Source organism: Oenanthe melanoleuca, chromosome 5, assembly GCF_029582105.1.
Source record: "Oenanthe melanoleuca isolate GR-GAL-2019-014 chromosome 5, OMel1.0, whole genome shotgun sequence".
In the NCBI taxonomy this organism is placed as follows: domain Eukaryota; kingdom Metazoa; phylum Chordata; class Aves; order Passeriformes; family Muscicapidae; genus Oenanthe; species Oenanthe melanoleuca.
The window spans coordinates 56,638,606-56,659,430 of record NC_079339.1 but is presented as its reverse complement, the minus strand read 5'-3'; the positions used below and the strand labels follow the sequence as shown (position 1 = coordinate 56,659,430).

The 20,825-nt window shown below is 44.6% G+C and overlaps 1 protein-coding gene across 4 annotated transcripts in view; it reads right to left on the bottom strand.

Moving 5' to 3' along the window:
* Positions 1-20,825, bottom strand: part of SLC35F4 (solute carrier family 35 member F4) — a 108,397-nt gene that overhangs the window by 14,224 nt on the left and 73,348 nt on the right. The window contains exons 1-3 of one of the 4 annotated variants that reach the window (XM_056493925.1): positions 17,468-17,543; positions 6,788-6,976; positions 2,658-2,955 (exon numbers count right to left, since the gene is read on the bottom strand). In XM_056493925.1, the coding sequence (XP_056349900.1) occupies positions 2,658-2,955; positions 6,788-6,976; positions 17,468-17,543 (563 nt within the window). Of the gene's footprint in view, positions 1-2,657; positions 2,956-6,787; positions 6,977-17,467; positions 17,544-20,825 lie in introns of those variants that run through there. The other 3 variants (XM_056493922.1, XM_056493923.1, XM_056493924.1) reach the window with 3 other exon arrangements.

Here is a 20,825-nt window from a genome sequence, read left to right as displayed (position 1 = left end):
ACTGAGGGGATACCAAGAGCTGTTTTCTGCCTCAAGACAACCAAGATGCTTCACCTAACTGCAGCAGTGAGTTCATAACCATCAGTTATTTTCTCAGACCACAAGATTGAATCTCTAAGGTAAAGTATGAAATTTGTAATCTCAAATTTACACCATTTATAATCTCAAATATTGTAAGAAGAGAGTGCTAGAGGGGTTTGGGTTGGAAAAGACCTTAAAGCCCATCCAGTTCCACCCCCTGCCATGGACCTTCCACTATCCCAGGCTGCTCCAAGCTCTGTCCAGCCTGGTCTTGGACACTGCCAGGGATCCAGGGGCAGCCACAGCTGCTCTGGGCACCCTGTGCCAGGGCCTGCCCACCCTCACAGTCAAGAATTTATTTTCAATATTTACTCTAAACTTGCCCTCTTTCAGTCTGAAGCCATTCCCCTTCCATGTCCTTGTCAAAAATCCATCTCTCTTGCAGCTCCTGTAGATACTGAGCAGAATAAACTTGCCAGAAAGCCAATCTGAAGTTGAGGATTGAGACTCCTGTCCTTCCAAGTGGGATTTATTAAAGGAGCAGTGGCTCCCTGCAGCTTTGCCAGCCTGGGGCAGCACTCTGCAAGTCACTCCCAGGACCACTGATCTCTGCCAAGATGTCACAGACATTGTTTGTTCAGATCCACTGGGAATATTTGCTGGACAAAATGTCTGATGTCTTCAAAGCTCCTAGAGAGTAACTACATCCTCCAGAACACAAAGATAAATCACCTCTGGTCTCCGAGGAAAGCCTGGAACTGCTGCAAATGGGTTTATTGACAAGAATTAGCTACTGCACAGGAATAAAGCAGGCAAATGAAGCAGCAAGAAATCTTACAAAATGTAATAAAAAGCCTTGTAGCAGGAACAATATCAAGAGTGCAGATCAAGAAAATACACAAAGAATCAATCAAGGTTTGAAAACGCCCCTGTTCTGGGGAAGAGGCTGGGTGGAATGACCTCCAAAGATCCTTTCCACATTAAACCTGTCTCCAAGTTTAAACTACAAATTTTCCATCCTTAAAGTCACCAAAAATCCAGAGCTCATCCTGAGGAGATGTCCATCCTATATCCAAACTGAAGGAGTTTGGACAGCCAAGCTGTAGCACAGCACAGACCAAGCAGTTGCTCCCCCTGATGAAATCATTATTTACCAGCAGTTACTTTCTTCCTAGAACATGAATTCCTGACATATCTGGAATAAGAAACACTCTGGGAAGATTTCCATCAGCTCTAACACTGATGTCCTGACCCACTGCAGAAATTCCTGTGGCATTTAACACAGTGTCCTCAACTTTAAAAGCTGGATTCTTAACAGCTGGGGAGAGGTATCAATCATTTAAGCACAGGAATTTTTATATGCATTGCCCCAAAATTTTGCTCTAATAGAGATATAATCAATGAACCAAGTGCAGGAGATTTATCTGCAGGGTATTTGTTCTCACCTTCTTCCTTATCTGCAATTGTTATTCCTTCACCCCACGTGCAGAAGCCAAGCTGACACTGTTAATGCTCTCACAAACACTCCAGCAGAAATCTGAATGAAGCATCATTAACAGACAAAGCACTAGGGTTTGCAGAGAAGCACTTAATTAAGTGCAACTGCTCAATTTCAGTCATGCTGATTTGACAGAAACGATAATTTAGGGCCAAATTACATCCCAGATCCTGGCAAAAAGCAGCTGAGGAAAGAGTTTGGCCCTGCTGCACTCCAGCCTGACAGTCACAAATGGGATTCCCTGTGTGCTCAGTGACAGCAGGAGCCAGGGATGGGCCCCATGCTGGCTAATTCCTGGTGGAACAGACAATTCTGCTGGAGTCAGGGAGGGTTTTTTCCAAGCAAGCCTGCACTGGAACAACAGAATTGGGTCCCAGCTCCAAATGACCCTGTGAATCTCTCCCCTCCCTGGGCAAGGTGTGGTATCTGGATTCTGCCCTGTCCTTTAAAGCAGCTCCCACGTCACTGTCAGATCAGTGGAACGACAAACGTGGAGGAGGAACTGTGAAATCAATTGTCACAGAATGTGAGGTACTTCCAAGCCCTGGAGACAGATCAGATGTGGTTTCCTTCAGAACTGGCTAAGGAGAAGCTAAGCTGCAGCACTGGTGGTTGGACTGCATGATTTCTTTGGGCTCCCCCTTAACCTTGTATTTCTACTGAAAAGGGACTTATGAATTTCCAGCAGGAGGAAAGGGCAGTTTGCATCCTGCTATACTTGCTCAGCACAGAGAGCAAGCCATGGTCTTTCACATGGAAACCCCCTCAGCTCTGAGCATCCTTCTTCTCAGCTAGGAGCTGGTTTGCTTGTACCCAACATTGCTATTCTATCATAAATGGACCAGGACAGATTAATCAATGGCCTGATCCAGACAACAACACAAAATATAGAAATACTAGACAACAGAATAATTATAAGCAGATTATTGACCTTTTCAACTCATTTAAAAACCCTTTAACAACCATCTGTTTATTCAGCACCCATCACTCATCTGTCAGCCTCCTGTGAGCTATTTATGAATGAAGTTTTCTGCAGCATGACCTTTACTCTGACACCACAGGTGGAACTGAGCACAGCAGTGATCTCAGCCCTCAGGAATTAGGTTTTTTAAAGGGATACTGCCAGGATAAAGCCTACCTGAATTTTTTGATTGGAGACTGCTTCTCCTGCGCCGTTGCAAGGTGCCCGGAATAATAAATGGGAAAAATCATAATGTTCCAGTTTGTTGAGAACCAAGTCATGAAAAAGGGACAGTCAAAGGTCTCAAAAGTGATTTTGACAAACTGTGTGGTCCCAACCCAGGAGGAAGAGACGGACAAAATGATCAGGAATCTCCAGATTAGCTTGAGAAATGTGGATGTGCAAGACTGGCATCGTGTCTGTCCTTCAGCTTCTTGGCTGCTGCTCTCTGTGTGCGTTTGTGTTCCTTCTTCTCCTGAAAAAGAAAAAAAAAAAAGGAAGAATAGAAAAAGAGCTGTACATGTAATGAATGCATTCAAAACAGCTCTTGGCAAAACCTCTCCTTCTGGTCCAAGTCACAAATCATCCCTTGCCTTCTCCCTATAACTCCTCCATGTCCCATAAATACTGAAATCCTGCACAAAAGTATTTTAATAATACCATCTCTGTCACTTCAAGGAGGCAGAACCAAACACAAACACAACACTGAGGGCTGAAGTAAGAGCATTACAAATAAGCTGTTGTCACTATTTGCTTTATCAGCCCTTCATTCTCTCTGCCAGCAAACCTCCAGAATAAAAATACATCCCTTGGAAACAGTGACATTACATGTGTGCAACAGAAGAGCTCTCTGAGCCTGCAGGTCTGGAGACAGGAACAAGTTCTTATCCCTCAACACTTTAATTCCAGAATCACTTCTTTTATTTGCAAGCTGGGAAGGGGAAGAAAGAAACAGTTTGGTTTTATGTAGCCAAGCAGAGAAAGGCTTTCTGCAGCCAGGTTGGTGTACTTACATTTTTGAAGTTAACAAAGGAAACTGGACAGAAGTGAATCTTGGCATGCCTGGAAATAAACCTGAGCACATAAACAAGGAGCAACCAGAGAGTTGGCATTTCCCACCTTAGCACAGTGGTTCTCAGACCTAAGTGCACATTTCCTAACACAAGTGGGGAGAGCTTAATCTCACTGGTGACTTGCTCTCCAGACAGATCTCCCAGAGATGCAGCTCATGATCCCAGTTTTGGTTTCCTAGGTCCAGCTGAAAACAAGGAGCTGACACTGACACTGCTGTCCAGGAGCCCACTGAGCTGCCACCACTCCCCCTGCTTGACCACATCACACCAGTCTGGTAGAAAAAATGGGAAAATCATCTAAAAATCATGGCCTGAAGCTATTCTTAGCTACTGTTATCAATTATCAGCCACATTAATACATTATGTGATGTATAGAAGAAACAATGTGATTTAGAGAGAAGTTGTAGAAGCACTGAGTGAGAACATACACTGTCCTATATTCAACTTTTATGTGACAGAGCTATCCTTTCACATTCAGGTTTAGTTTCCTTTTATATTATTGCTTTTGCTACATTAGCCATAAAGAAATTTCAGACTGGGGTTCCAAGCTATTAATGTAAACCAACATTACACATAAAAAAAGATTCATCATAGCAGGGAGTGCATTTGCAATCAAGAATTTTCCTAACTAGGACATGGAACTTTTTGTAGTTGAAATTGTGTGATGGGGTTTTTTCCTAAAATAATCTCTATTCAGTGGCTCCATTGTTTAGTGGTGAATCAAGGATTTAAATAAAATTACAGGTTTATTAAAAACATGCAGAGGATAATCAGCCACGGGTTTGAAAAGGCAGCATTCTTTTAGCATTCTCCTTGGTTGTTGGGAGAAAGTAGATATTTTTATGGTACTAATAATGACTGACATCTGTTGAAAGGTAAATTACAGTTTATTTGCAAATTAGAATGGCTTAAATAGAATATATTATAGTAACATCAACTTGCAGGTCTTCCTGCTAAGTAAAACTATCATGCAATTAGTCCATTTTCAGCTACCACTTAAAATAATCACACAATGATAGAAGAATAAAGCACTTTTAGCCATGATTTCTATTTTTCAATTACACAATAATGATCTAGTGGGTGTCACTATGCATGAAACCACCATCAGCATTTGATCTGGGACAGTCCCAGGTCTGACTGCCAGGGAAAGCACAGAAACACACATTGCTGCAAGACCTACCTTGGATTTAAAGACCTGTGTAAGTTTTAGCCAGAAAAAATGCACAGTGGGGAGTTGCTGGAAGTGTTTAATGGGTGGGATTCATCCTGTGTGATGCAGTTAGCAAATAATTGTGTATTCAGGATAAACAAGTTGTCTGGGGCCCCTTTATATTTAATGATAATGGAAAGGCAGGGTGAGAGGGGAGCTGGCTCCATCCTCATATATCTACATCTGTCTACATCTGAGCTCACTGGAAGCACTTAACTCTAGACCAGATATTTGCAATTAACTTAAGTGAAATTGTGATTGATCCCAGTGACAGAGTAGCTTGACAGCTGCTTTCAAAATCCATGGGATGTGCACACCTAATTCCTGGACAAAGAATCAAAAGGACAAGGTAAGAAATATATTTCAAAATAATGACAGGGCTTGAACTCGAAGGCACAGGGTGAGCAGACACATTCCTGTTAAAGAGGTTTAGGGATTTCCAAGTCATGAAGCTGGGGCTGGAGCAAGCACTTGGGTTTATACACCAAATGATAATGAGGAGAAAACAAATTGATCAGCCAAAGTGGCTGGGAGACAGCATTTTACAATTGGCAATGTAGCAGAAATCCTTGGGGTCTGCATTTAGATGGGACTGGAACAAACCAAGTTTATGCTGGGAAGAGCACAGAAGAAGGTTGAAAGGACAGGTCAGAATGCAGATCCCACTGCAGGTGACAGGGAGATGGCACTGGCCAGTGGCAAACTGCATGGAAGGCAGTGAGCAGAAACATCCCTGCATGTCCTTTGGTCCACAGTGCAATTCTTACAAGATGGTCACAGGAGAGCCCTTTGATGAGGAAAATCAAAACCTACAGCTTTTCATTGGAACTCTTTTGGCTATTTGGCAACTAGACCCTAGAAAATTATATCCTTTGTATTTGTTTACCTATTGGGTCAGTCCTAGTTAGACTTCTCTGATGAGGACAGGAAGATCAGGATCAAAAGGGAAATTAATAAATTCAAAGTAAGTGTTTAGAAGAGTATGATATCCAGACACTACTCAAGTGGCCTAGAGCCCTTTCTTGGAGAAGATGGATTCTGATTTTGAATGGACCTTAGTGCCACCATGCACAGTTATTTCAGCCTGATGTGAAAATGAGATTTGGTTCTCTGGTATCTTAATTATGATCTTAATAGCAAGATGCTGCATCCATTCTTGGCAGCAATGATCACCTCCAACACTCTTCTGAGGCTTTCCATCAAGAGAGTACTCCTGGAGTACGAGATCCCTCTGTTTTCCAACACAAGGAGGAAATGGGTGACTCTTGATGCCATCGGTGGTCAAGTGACAAGAGGAAGGTTCAGCACCCCCAGCTCCAGTGTGCAAGGGAGATCCAACCTGTTCTTCCTCCCCTTTTTGCTCACAGCATCTACACAGGGAGTCTTCCAAACAACTTGGGCAATTAAATAATTTCCTTCCAAAAAGCTTGGACGGTTAATTTATTTCACTCATTTAAAGTCTCTCCTCCTCAACAGTGTGGTTTAGCAGACCCACAGGCCTGTGGCTGCACATTGTAACTGCTCCCATCCCATCCCTGGATGGACACCATGGTGAAGAGGTCAGTGTTCACCACACCTACAGGCTCACTGGAGCTAAACTTCTGCAGTGAAGTGGGTGATGGAAGCCCTGATGTGAAGTTGAATGATGATCTGAGTTGTCTTCCCTAGAAATCCTTCCACCTGCTGCTCCTCCTCTTCCTCTTCATCAGACCATCCGTGGCATGAGCTGATGTCCTCACTGCCTTTGAGAAGGAACTCCTAAGGGCCCTGGAGTGTGGCCAGGCTGAAGCTGAGGAGACACAACCAGTCTGTGCAATCTACCCGTGTGCCAGGCTCAGCCAGCTCTGAGCATCTTCCGTGCCTCAGACGCGCCCAGCGCACGCCACGAACCTGCGGCTCCCGGGCTGCTCCTCCCGTCCTGCCACCTTCCCGCCTCACCCCGGGCTCAGCAGGGACCTGCTCAGGCAAACCAAACCTCAGCATGCTGCCCCATCTCTGCACAGGAGTGTGGCTGTGGTTCCTACCTGATCTGCTCTGCCTCTCGACTCTGCTGTGCCGACAGATTCCCGAGGGACTTCGATTCTGCAGCTCAAGAATGGGAGCAGCAGAATCTTCAGCAACAGATAGAGGGGAGAGCTGCCTAGTCATGCCTCTGTGTCTGCTGGGGCAGTTGCCTCCTGGCTTGCATTGGATGACAGATGATCGTGAGGCACCTGAGAAGAAAGAGTTTGCATCAGTTTTGTCTGGAAAGTCCCGGAGGAACGCGGGGCTTCCAAACAGGCTGGAGTGAAACGCACACAAAAGGAAGCGCATGGCAAAAATGCTGTTTCAGCTCTGCTCGGGATAAAGCAAATAAGTGAGTAAATAAATACTTAACTCTCTCCCCCCTTACAGGTAAAAAGGTGCTGCATGAAAACCAGTCTCTTCCCCCTGGAGAAACGAGAGCCCCATGCTGCAGCGTATTCTCAGCCCCACGGCTCCGTGCACAGGGCGTGCACCAAGGAATGTGTACTCACGTGGGCCCTTCCTGAGCACTGACACTGAGCCAGGCCACAGGAGAGGCCACCATTCCCCCTCAGTGTGGGGAGGAGGGCTGAGGAAATACTGCCTCCCCCAGTGCTGGGAACCTCCCTAGAGGAGAGCTTCCTTTTTCCATCCTCCAGAATGATCCTTGAGATGCTTGTACAGAATGAAGCCACGGTCATACACAGGTCTTTTGGATGAAGATTTCTGCTACAGGATTGAAGATGCCAATTTTAAGCGTTTACAAACACCAAATCAGAATCTCTGTGTCTTCAGAGAAGTTGATTTCTCTTCCTGCTACATGCAGACAGCTCCAAGATGAGACATTTCACACTGAGGCTGGATAGAGGAACGAGGTGGCAGCGAAGACCCAGGTCCCAGAAATACCACTGGTACCAGATGAAACCTTTTTCCAGTGAGCAGGACACTGTATTTAATGAGCAAGAGCATGAAGGGCTGGATTAAGAATCAGGAATCAACAGCAAGGAATGCAGTGCTGGAATCCATCAGGGCGACTGGTGATCGACTGAGCACAGACTTCCAAATTTACTGAAGGTGTCTCTGCAAGAGGTCAACACAGGAGCAGCACAAGAGAGTCTTCTTCTCCAGCAGCAAGTCAGCATGGCAGGCCATTCTGGCAGGTAGAAATGTGTGTTCATGGCCAGCTGAGATCACCCACTGCTTGTTTTGAGCTGCTACTTCAGCTGGTAAGCATCTCACCTAAACTTCTGGGAGATACCCATACCCAGAACAGCCACTTTGACTTGGAAGGATTTAATATGATAATCCCAACTACTTCATATTGAAAAGAATAAAAAAATAGACACAGACCCCATGTGTAAGGTGCCACATTTGCAACTACTGTGGCAGAAATCCCAGAGGGAACATTCTTTGTTGCAGCACGGGCCATTCCAGTGCACTTTGAGCAAAACACATTAAAGCCAACCACTACTTGGAAGTATATTCCAAAGCAAGGACTGTATCCAAGACTCAAGAACTGAGATAGGACTCTTGCCAGTGGGTTCATGCAATCTTCCATGGATTTAGAGGTGTGTTGGGTTCACCAAGTTTAACAAAGACTCTCCTCAATTGCCTCTCCTCAATTTTTGATGAGCATTACTTTCTAAAGGGCTTTCTAGAGCCTACTGGATGTTTTCAGACCTTTAAAAAGCCTTCACAAATTTACTTTTTAATGGAGAAAATAATAATTTAGCAGCCACACAACTCCCTGCATGACTTTGTTCCATTTACTTGATCAGTGTCCCACCGATCAAACAAGAATAACATCACCTACTTCCTAAGACTTAGAAAATATCCTGCACATTACTCTTGCAAGTTACACCTTCATTTGTCATTTGAAAATTAGTCCCAGCCTCCACAAGGTTAAGCCAATCACTACTTTTGGGCAAGATGTTCATAAAGGCATTTTTGATTTTTCAGGTGCACAACTTAAAGAGGTTTATTTTCAGGAAGTGTTTGCCAGCTGTCTGTCCTTGGAGAAGAAGCCAGCAAGGTTGCTGGCTCCAAATCACTCCTCATTTTGATGTTTATCATTTAAAGAGATTTCATTATGTTGAAAGACACATATTATGTCTCAGTTCAGATTCATTTCAGAATAAGATTCACATTATACTCAGCAGAAGTCTGTGCAACCAAAATTTGATGGAAGCCTCTTTTTCCTCACGTGCAAAAAGAGCTCTGAGTTATTTGTATCTGATAAAACAGAGAATCATGAATCTTCTCCTGTGCATTGACAAACCCAGCAGGTGAGACAAAAACTGTAATTCAAGAGATTGCATTAAATCGAAAGTCACTGCTTGATTTACTGAACTCTTCTTCCCTTACACCTGAAGCAATCAGACAGCACAGCCATTTATCAATATTTCATTGTTACAGCTGGAAAGCCTGGGACACCTAATGCTGCTCAATCTGAACATGTTTTAAGGCTATCTGTTGATAGGAGAGGTGAAGAGATAAATGCTGGGCTGACTTTCCAAACCAGCAGCAGCAGGGACAACAAATCACCGTGTGCACAGCTGGGCAGTGAAACCCCCAAAGTGGGCAGTGCTGTCCCATGGGAGAGGAAGGGGAGGCAGAGCTCATGGAACTCAGGCTGTCTCACTCCACAGCTCTCAGCTATGCAGCAGGGATCTGTCAAGTCCCACCAAAATTTGGAGGGATCAAGAGCAGCGTTTTCCACTGAACTTCCATACAGGGAATAAGAGAATGGTCTGGGTTGGAAAGGAACTTAAGATCATCCAGTTCCAACCCCCTCCCACGGACAGGGCCATATTCCACCTGACCAGGGTGCTCAAAGCCTTATCCAACCTGGCCCTGAACAACCACCCTGAGCAGAGATGTCAGCATGGGGTGGGACTTCTCACACAGCTTGTGGCTTCAGCAGGGATGAATCACAGCCTGAGAACGAAACTACATTTTAGGCATCATTTGCTACCTTAGAGAATGCTGCTGGAAGAGACTGGGGAAAAACAAGTAAGAAAAACCTTGCCAGACTGTCAGATCTTGCTGCTAGAAGTGTTCCTTGGAGGTTGTAACTGAGTGTCAAAGCAAGACTGCCAATGGGATTGACCACAGAGGAAAGGGAGAAATGGAAAATACCTCACATTATTTTTTCCAGCACATCTTAATGCACCAAATCCACCTGGATTATTTTTCATTATTGGAGAAAAACAAATCCATGCACTTTCCCATTTTTTTACGATTAATTTTACTTTCTTAATCTGTTCCAGTAAATCTATTTCCTCACCCTGCACATGTAGATGCTCTATAGCTCAAGATGTAAGGCCTTTTCTCTGCTCATGGAGACCAAAGGGAAACCAGCAAGGGGAGCATGTGGCTTTCCACAAGACTCCAACAAAGTCTGTCTCCATCTTGCATTAATTATTATATACATATCCCAGTGTACTTTCATTTAGCAAGGTAATTATGCTTGTGGCTAACCTAAACCACGTGATTAATATCACTCAAGTCCAGAATTTCTACATTAACACCATTCTGAGTCCCAGCTGGAGGAGGAGGTGACCTCCATCTGCTGCTGCCATCCAAGCCAGTTGCTGTGTCCACAGGAAGCCAGGAAGAAGCAGCACATGCTGGTCCTCAGAAGCATTTTCACCAACCCCCTGTAAACAATGCACAGCTCCTTGCCCCTCTGAAAGATGCAATACATGACTTGTGGCTTTCTGCTCATGGACAGGTTTCCAGATGCAGCTCACACTGTGAGAAAATGTGTCCTTGACTTGGCTAGAAAAATCCCTTCATTATTTTCCAGGGGGCTTGCAGAGAAGGATTACACTCTGAGGTACAAAACCAACTCTCTTTAGATCATCTTCAGGTATATAAAATCTTTAGCATGGGACAGCAGTAATTGGAAAAAGAACCAAGCTGTGCAATTTCATCTGGACAATGTTTCTGGTCTCACAGTTGCTACAAGAAGTGGATCATGGAATATCCTGAGCTGGACGGGACCTGCAAGGATCATGGAATCCAAGTCCTGGCCTTGCACAGGACAGCCCCAGGAATCCCACCACGTGCCTGAGAGCATTGCCCTCATCCTCCATGAGCTCTGTCAGGCTTGTGATCACTTCTCAACCATGCCCTGCATGAAGAACCTTTTCCTGACATCCAGCCTGAACCTCCCCTGACACAATTTCACGCTGTTCCTCTGCTCCTGGATCAAATGGATCCAGTTAAACAATCCATGCAACACAAAAACGCAGTCCTGGAACTAAATTCTATGGCCAGATCATCTTAGGATTGATTGTGCCCTTTTCTTTTCTTTTTTATCCAACTGGCCTGATGGAAACTGAGAACCTCTCAAGCAGGTAACTGAATTCCCTTCCAAAAGCCATCTGTGCATTCACGACACTGCAACTGACACAAAGTGCTGGCTCATTTAGAGGCAGCAACATCTGGCTTGATGGGATGTGCCAAAACACATTCTGTTTATTTGATTACACAATGAAATCCATGGTTAAATAGGTGATGGAAATGAGATTAACAATTTCTATGTGTTATATTCCCAAAGCTCTGCAGACCACTGGTCACCTCTGCCTACCACTGCAGTCAGGAGAGAGAGCAGCTTTGCCAAAAGGCCTCTTAAAGCACCTACAATCTGCCTTTTACTCATTCAGTATTAAAATAACTTATTTTACTGCATCCTCAACATCCCAGCTCCTGATCTATCATGACAAAAGGATGCCTGCATTGCACTGCCACAGAAACAATTGCTGGGCTTTGACAGATGGATGGAGGTAGGAGCAGGTCTGGTGTGGTGTGGAAAATACGTCAGTAGAATGTTCCTGCTAAATTGGGCCCCAGAGAAAGAACTGCCAACGATCCTTTCACCCTGCAGTGGTACCTGCAGGAGGGAGCACCCACCTGGGATGGACTGGCTCACACCCCACGAGCCCAGGCTCCCACAGCCTGTGCACCAGCTCCCCTTGAGCAGCCACAGCCCCACTGGCAGGGCTGGAAGCTCTCACAGTGAAATTCTGCCCTCACTGACGCACAGCAAGGAGAAGAAGATGTGAGTGCTGCAGCCCAGGGAAATACTGGATGCACATGGAAAGGGGGTTGAGTGGTGCTGCTGTTGGGAGAGGTGAAGAGAGCTGGTTCTGTCCATTTTACAACAAAACTTCATTAGGTTGGATTAGGCACGGCTTTAATTGGATTGTTTGCTACTGCTAGCACACAGCTGGGAGCAGGGTGTGCAACACCATCAGTCCTCTGTGACTTGGGTCCATAGCTTATTTCACCCCAGCCACTGCCTGTAAAATCAAATTCTGCCCTGGTGGAAACCCACAGCACACCAGTACAACCAGCCCAGTGCTCTGGGCACACACACACTGACAAACTCCCCAACTTTACATATGTTCAGAAGCAGCAATTTGACCAGGGATGTGAGGTCAGGATTACATTTTACTACAGCCAAGCAAAATCAAGAAAACAAGCACACACGCTGTGCTGGCAGTGTGCTACACAGGTCTGAGGAATAAACATCTCTTGTTCAGTGAAGAAGATTCCTTTCAGCATGTCTCAGGCATCTGGAGATAATGTTCTCCATTTAAACACTGCAATGGTCTCTGTGTATTAGTAATGCACAGATGTCTCTTCAGAGTGATGCCTTGTTCATCTATTATTTCCTTGTTCTGGAAGTTTTCATGTTTGAAGGGGATGAGAAGGTTACAATTTTTCAGGGTTTTTTTTTTTTTTTTTGTCCTAAGGGAAAAGGTTTTCAGATTATAATGAAAAACAAATGACTCAGTGATGGCGTACAGCATTTCTCTTGTACTATGATTAACTATTGTCAAGAGCAGAAAGCAGAAAAAGTAGATATTTCTGTTGTGGTTTACTAGTGACATCCATCAGCAATTCCTGCCAATTATCTCTTCAGTGTCTGTACACAGCCTTCACTCCAGATCAGCAGACAGCAACTCTGCTTACAACTAGGAACTCAACAACTTCCCATCCTTGCAATAAAATTAACAAAGAGAACTTAAATTTCACATCCTGTAATTCACATAGTGCCTGATCAAGAGATGTACCACTCTATATCCTTGCACCTAATAACCCTTCCAGAGGAGAAGTTCCAGCCTATTTGTAAGGGGAGAGAATCCGAGTCAGACAGTCCAAAAAAAAAAAAAAAGAAAAAATCCTCCCAGACCTGCATCTCCTTGGCTTTTATAAGTGGGAAACTGTTGCTAAATAAGTTGCACAAAGGCATCTCCTGACACATCCCCAGATCCCCACAGCTGACTGATCACCTCTGAGATGATTCCTTACTAATTGCTCCAAGTTTGATGCCTCTACATGCAACTCTGATAAATGCAAGCCTCTAAATTCACTTTTCTGCACATCAGCCACACAATCTCGTGCTGAAAAACCTGCTCTGAGATGGAAGCTCTTGTGCCAATAACAACAAATGTTCTGTGCATGGTCTGCACCCAGAGCTGTGTCCTAAAGCCTCTGACCAAGGACAGCAGCACAGAGGATCCAGGCTGCAACAACCCTGGTGTGCAATACCTGCAGCTATTAAAAACAACAATAAAAACAGAAAAAAGACCTTAGCAGGAAGGATGTGAACTTGCTATGGGTGTAGGCAAGCTGTGGGCTGCCTTTTCCAGAGCCCTGAGTGTAATGGCCACTCCAGAGGACTTCTCAAATTCTGTTTTTCTAAAGTAAGTGCTTCCTGTTTGTATTGCTCTGGATCAAGGCCTTTCCTCAAAACATATAAAAAATCACTAGAAAAAAAACAATTTTCTGTTCAAATCGTTGTTCCATCTGCATTTTATTGAAAGTATAGTTAAAAACATGGAATTTTTTTTTTTCTCATTTCAGAGTAATTTGAACAAATGTATCATTGCCTTTTTTTAAGCATGGACAAGGAATTTCATTGATTTGACACCAAAAATAACACACCAGCACCAGTGTGGGAGTGTCAGAACAGATCCTGGGAAAGAGGCTTATTTGAGAACATCTGTGGTGGAACTGGCAGCTGGAATATGCATTTTGAAATAGAGTGGCTACTCATATTTGAAAGTTACTGGGCATGACAGCATGAAGGAATGTAGAAGGCAGTGCTGCAAATGAAGAATGATTTTTATATGTTGAAATCAAAACTTCTACAACACAAAATGACCTGCCAAAAAAAGAATTTAGAGCACCCATTTGGAGCGGGATGTTTGGGACTGAATTCTGCTGTCAGAAAACATGGATGGGCTCTCCACTGAAAAACAAATGCTGTGTTGAAATCTCAGAATTAACCATGGCAGCTCTGGAGTCAGAACACACTGACCTCCCATGGGGAGGGGGTGGACATCTCCTTTTCCCAGGAAAATGGGAACAACACTGGAATTTAAGTCCCTTTGTCTCCTTCCAGGACTACAGGACTTTTTTCCTCCTAGATATACCTGATCCAACACCAGTTCAAGCCAATCTCAGGATCAGACCATCATCCCACCATTCCAGCACTAAGATAAATTATTTGATTCAAAGCTGCACATCACCCCATTAGAAAACCTTCTGCTATAAATTTTGTAATGAATTATATCAGATGTGCTTCCAATCGTTTCACAATTTATACACTCTAGTCCAAACCAAAAGGTTAACAATCTATTTTTAAAAAATTCTCTGAAAATTAATCTTGTCATTTCTAGAATTGGGTGACATTTCCAAAATAGAAACAGATATTCCCAGTTAAGCTCTCACTTTTACTCTCACTGCCATAACTCCAGAGTAGCTTCAATGAAACCATGAGGCAGCTTTGGCATGAAGCTGTTGTGAAAGGAATTTACACCCAGGACAGTCCAGATATCATTCATATGTATCTCATTAATAAATAATTACAAGATAGCTCCTCCTTTCAGGAAACATTGCAATAAATCCAGGCTGGTTCATGGATCTCCCAAGATGCAAAAAAGCAGCTGTCACACTGACAGGCAGCTCAGTAACACTTCAGATTTGTATTTATTTATTTCCTAACACCAACCATTGCCTCTGCTGGCTGATGGGTGCCTCCAGGGAGTGATTCATCCCAGCTCCCTCAGATACCTATCTTGGGAGGTGAATCACCTGCTGCAGGTGCCCAGCCCTCCCAGATTCCTCAGTACTTACCCAGGCTTATATTTAGATGGATGTGGATGAATCCAAGCCTGGCTGCCTCAGACTCAGAGGCAGCACTGCAGTGCATTGAGCACATGCTTTAATTTCTTTGCCCAACTTAGAGCCTAATTAAGCCCATTTGAGGAAGGGGAGGGTTAAAGGAACATTTTCCAGGTAAGCAGCTGGGGCAGCAGTAGGGATTTATCACTGTATTGCTGCATTTTGCAATCCCAGGAGACACTTCCATCTGTTTTCTCCAGTGCCCTTGAGGTAATAGCTCTGACAGGTCTCATCTCTGCCTTTCCATGAGGGCATTTTTGGGATAGTTCTCCTCTGTGCAGTGCCCATGCTGGCCCGGCTGAGCTGAAGACACACTCTCAGAAGGATTTGGTGGCTTGGTGCCAGCTTGGCACACACCTCACATCCTCCCACTCACCCACCAGTCAACCCTTCTGGGCAGCTCTCTCTGCTCCATTTCCTTCCACATCAGCAGCACTTTTGACCACTTATCTCCAAGCACTGGGTGTACCTTCCCTGCCAAAGGAATCCTCTTGCCTGGATTTCACTCCAGGAACCAGCAGCTCCTGTGGTTTCATCAGGAGCCACAAACCCCAAATGTGTGAAAACTGAGCCCACTGCTCCCCTGCTCTCCTCCCAGCACACAGTCCCACAGCCCAAGCTGCTCTGGAATCTCTTCCATGTGCCCTCCCACACTTGGGAAAGAAAGGGGGGGTAGATGCAGTGTTTTGGGGAAGCTGGCTGCCCTATCCCATTAGGATTCTTTGGGAATTCATGCTAAAATCTTTGCTGATCTGTAAAAACCAGCTGCACACACATTTAATGTATGGGTCCAGTATTAATTCAGCTTGGCCAGGTCCATCCCCAGCAAGAACCTTTCCATTTGCAGCCTGTTGGGTATGACAAGTGCTGTCATGTAGTCATTTCCAGTCTATTGCCCTTTCCTCCTATGAAGACTGGATTTTCCTCCCTCAGGAGCAGTTTTGACACTGCTGCTGCAGCCCAGCATGGGCAGAAGGTTAAGACAGGTCTAACAGAGACACCTGGAGGAGCTGGACTGGTGAAGCTGGAGGCAACCACAGCTTGTCCTAGACCCCAGCGAGGCAGGGACAATCTTTAATCCTCTTCTGCATTCCCCACACGAGCCTGGTCTGAGCCCTCAGGAAATAAAGAGCAGCAAATCACCCCATTTCACCAGCACAGCCAGCTCACCTGGCCCTAAGGCTGCTCCTAAAAAACCAGGTGAGGGTTTGAATTACAATATCACACATCCTAGAGCCTGGTGCTGTGCACCAGCAATAAGCAGTCAGCTCCTCCAACTTCCCTTAAGGCGTTTGCCCCTCAAGGAAGAAACACCAGGCAACCACCAAGCCTGCAGAATTCTAAATATCACACACACAATTCTGAGAAAAACAACACAAACTGCTGCCTGGTCTCTCAAAGCCCAGCCCTGTTTGTAGTTGAAGGCAGCCTGAGCCAGGTAGATCGAAGAACTGGAAGTCACACTCTGCTGACCAGCACTGGACCGTGGCTCTCGCTTTGTTTTGCTCCTGGATGAATTCAGCTCACAAAAAGGAATTATATTTTCACTGCTGGTTGGCTCAAGCCAGAGGCAGCGCACACACCTTGCAGTTTTACAGCTCCAATGTCCTCACCACAAACACCTGGTGGGAGAACAGCTCATTTCTGGCACAACAAGCAACTTTGGGGAGTACCACAAACCTCTTTAAAACACCCGACACCGAGGATTATAAACTCAAATAAAGTTAAAGTGTGAGATTTCTACAGACGTTTAAGTAAAAAACTGAAACCTGAACATCAGGAGTATTTTTAAGAAAACTTTCCCTCTTGACCTCTTATTTACACCTCCTGTAAATTTTCAGCACACTGACTTTTATTTGTTTCACTATCAGGGCAGTCAAAACAACATCACCACATTCCCAGTGACTCTGAAGTGTGATGTGAAGTTGATGGCACTCTTAAAGGAGCAAGGCTCTCATGTCTGATAAAGAGCAAACAAAAGAATTTCCAATTTCTATCTCGTGGTTTTTCTGTATTAAATAATTGCTTAAGACCTGACACTTCTGAAAATGAGGGGGGGAAAAGCAGTGTAAGGGGACAACTGCTATACTGAGCTGAGGGACAGCAAGCACAAAAAAAGTTGGTGCCTCTGTTTTCACAGCAAAAATAATAAATCTAGAGCACCAGAATAAAATAGTCCAGAAAAGCCAACAACATTACACAGACCTAATTTCATATAATTTTAAAAGCCAGAATTGAAGTACAACAACTTTATCCATTGTTCACGTTTCAACATCAGTTTCTTCACCAGGAATCGTTCACACAGCAGTTGAACACAGATAACAGAAATTTAACTGCCACTGATCCCAGATGACATTAAAGTGCTAAAAACACTGTCTGAGCATTACTTTAAAAATACACACACACACACACACAAAACATTCCTGTTCCTCTGCACGGAACGGAGCAGGAGTGAACTCCTGCCCAGGATGAGATATACAGGGACAACAAAAAGCATTTACCGTCTGGCACGGGCGAATTTAATTCGGGAACATTGTGCGATGGTAGCGGCGCCACTCTCGCCGAGTGTTTCTTCATCCTCTGGACTCGCTCTCCTGCTCAGGGGCTCACTCTGGCTTTGGTCTGCATCGCCCCTGGTCCCGAGTACTACAGCAAGCACGGGGCTGGATGCTGTTCTGGAGATGCTGCAGGAGCTAGGAGCACTGATTTGCTGTTTCCCTGGGAAACCGTTTGCAACACGTTCAAACAGTGCTTGACCTGTGCCAACACTTCTCTTTCATTCAATTGTTGAGCGCGGCAGATCAAATATAAATATATCAGAACTCGAAACCATGGCAGCCCCTTTGCAGGAAATTGGGATTTCACATCAAATCTCTGCGCTGTGCTGGCAGTGCAGACGGGAGATTTCTCACAAAACTGCAAGGGAATTATGCAATGCAATTTTCTGGTTCCTTACACTGTGACAATATACAGATGATTATAGTAATTATTTTAAGTAAACTTTGAATGATGGGACTCCTATAGAGCTGCTAAATCAGGAATGCCTTGGGCAAAAGAACAGGTGGCATCCAGGTCTGTGGCTGGTAATAAAGCAGTGGTATTGCAGGAGGCTCTTCTAACACCCTACAAAAATTGTCACAACCAAGATAGATATAGAAATAGATATATATACACATATATAGGCTATGGCTGGTCTACATTTCTTCCTCACTTCCCTAGAGACAGCCAGGACATGTTTTGTCCCTCTTTTCCTGACACCTTCTCTCTCTTCTACTCCCTTATTATTACTATTAATATTTTTGCAAGTTGTTCACTTGGAGCAATGGAAAAGTTTCACTGAGTGAACTGGTGTCAGCCCACACAACTTCAAGAACTCTTAGAAGATCCCATCCCCTTGTGTAACCAGCACTGTGCTGGGAGCTTCCATTGCCACAAAGTGGCTGCTGGCACCTCTAAAGAGCCCTGGCTCCAGAGCTCTTCAAGAGATCAACTATCAAGTCTGATCAAAGAATTTGTAGGGAGAAAGCTTTACCATTTATATTCCAATGTTAGCTGTAGAAACAATGAGAAATAAAAAGGGAATGACCAGAAAGGCAGCTTAGCTCTACCAAAATCTGCTGGCAAAGTTGCTGAATTTTTAAGGGCAAAGACCTTTTATCTATAGTTTCTGTGCTTTGGACAGCAGCTGAGAGTGGAGATTTTTGGCTCAGGGCTTGGTCCTTCTTTTCCCATTATCCTACCAAAGAGGGAGAAGCCACTGGCTCTAGGCAAGGCTAAAGTGGTTTGAAAAGGATGAAGAATTGCTGGGTCAGAATGTTCCATCTTGGGCTTCCTCAGGCACAGTGCTGGAATCTCACAGGATTCACACAATAATGCTGTGTAAGGACCAAGGGGTTGAGATATGTGTACACAGACTGGTCCCTTCCCTAACCCTCAAGGAGAGGGGAGGAAGCAGAGTCCCAGCTGGATCATCCTCTGGATGCAGCCCCAGAAGAGGCTGGTCCATGGGGAGAACTGTCCTGTGGCATCCTCATGGGAGAGGCAGCCTGTGACTCCTGTACCCAGAGGGGCAGGAAGGGATTCTTAGGTCCTTGGAGCAACCAAACAGGACATGAACACCTGATCTTGCTCTGCACATTCCTGTAAAGCTGAAAAGTTCCCTCTTTGGAGACTGAGTGGCCTCACTTTTCTCTTGGAGCACAGTGACACAGCAGGGAAGAGACAGTGATTAACCCTATGGAAAGGAGGGACAAAGTTCCTCATCCCACAGCCATCCCACCCAGTGGGACACATCATGGAAGGAGTACAGGGAAGAGGAATTACAGCTGCCTGGTTTTCTACCCAGCTTGTTCTCTCCTGAAAGGCTTGGAGATCTCCTTTAGCATCTTCATTATATCCCTGGTGACTCACAAGGCTCTCCACCATGACAGTCTATTCCAAAGCATCAACTGCATTGCCTAGAGCTAACTGGCTTTTACTGCTTATCTGCATTCAGAGGATTTCCAGCACTGTGCAACAATCACTATTCCAAAGGAAATTATCTTCCCAATTTGCAGAAGGAATTTTATTCTCCTGTCCAAAGTGCTGAGAGTCAGCAGAGTTTGTGATAGAGTAATCACCAGTCAAGTAATTGCTGGCTCCACAATCACAAGGCTCCCTATTAATACATGTCTAGTCCTTGAGCATTTATATAACATAAACAACATAATAATATAACACAGAAATTGCTTTTAGAAAACCATTTCTGCAAATAGGGGTTTATAATGGAATCATTAACGAACCTTAACAATGGTGAGGATGAAATGCAAGAGACAGTGTCAGGCAATTCCAGACATTTCTTCCAGACAATTTCAGCACTAACAACAGAACGTGACTGAATCTAAGAGTTGCTGCCTTTTTTTATTCAAAGGAGAATCAGCCATTGTTTCAACACTAAGTCAGAAGCCAAATTCAACTCCTCAAAGCAATCTTGCAGATCTTCCCCCAGCCATCTCTCCTTCCTAAAACAGTAATGAAGAAGATACAAAACTCTTAAACCTATGTAGAATTGGTACTTAGAACTTCCATCAAGGACTGCAGTTTGAAAAGCATCAGCTTCTCTGGCTCCACGAGAAAGAGCTTTCTGTTTCTGCTCCTGCACTTCTGATCCTTCCTCTGTGCTCTCTATCTCTGCTCTGCATGTGCTAAAGAAAAGAGTAAAATAATGTGGAATGGAAGAGAGAGAAGGAAGCCCTGTCCCTCTGTCCCATTCATCCACAAGTGCAATGTGATGACTGACTTACCAGGATGGCATAATAGTTACTCCAAGTAATTACAAATCAATGTAAAATCCACAGGCCTGTGCCACCTTACCTCATGTGAGGCACCAGAGCAGTAAAATATGGGGGCTTCCCTCCAAAATTCAAACTAAACTAAATTTCCAGATACCTTTACAACAGTTCTCTGTATGCTGTTGCTTGCTTCAAGTTCTGTGCTTTCAGCCTGGAACGTTTGAAGTTTTCTTATGCTCAGAGTGATGCTCCTCATAATAAATAATAAATAATAACAGGCTCTGGAACACAAGTCTGATGAGAAGCAGCTGAGGGAGCTGGGAGGGATCAGTCTGGAGAAAAGGAGGCTCGGGGGGACGTTCTGGCTCTGCACAACTCCCTGACAGGACAGTGCAGCCAGGGGAGGTTGGGCTCTGCTCCCAGAGAACAATGGACAGGGCAAGAGGAGATGACCTCAAGTTAAGCCAGGGGAAGTTTAGACTGGATATAAGGGAAGAATTATTCATGGAAAGACTTGTCAAGCCCTGGACCAGGACAATGATTGAGTCCCCATTCCGGGGAGGATTTAAAAGATGTGTGGATCTGAAAC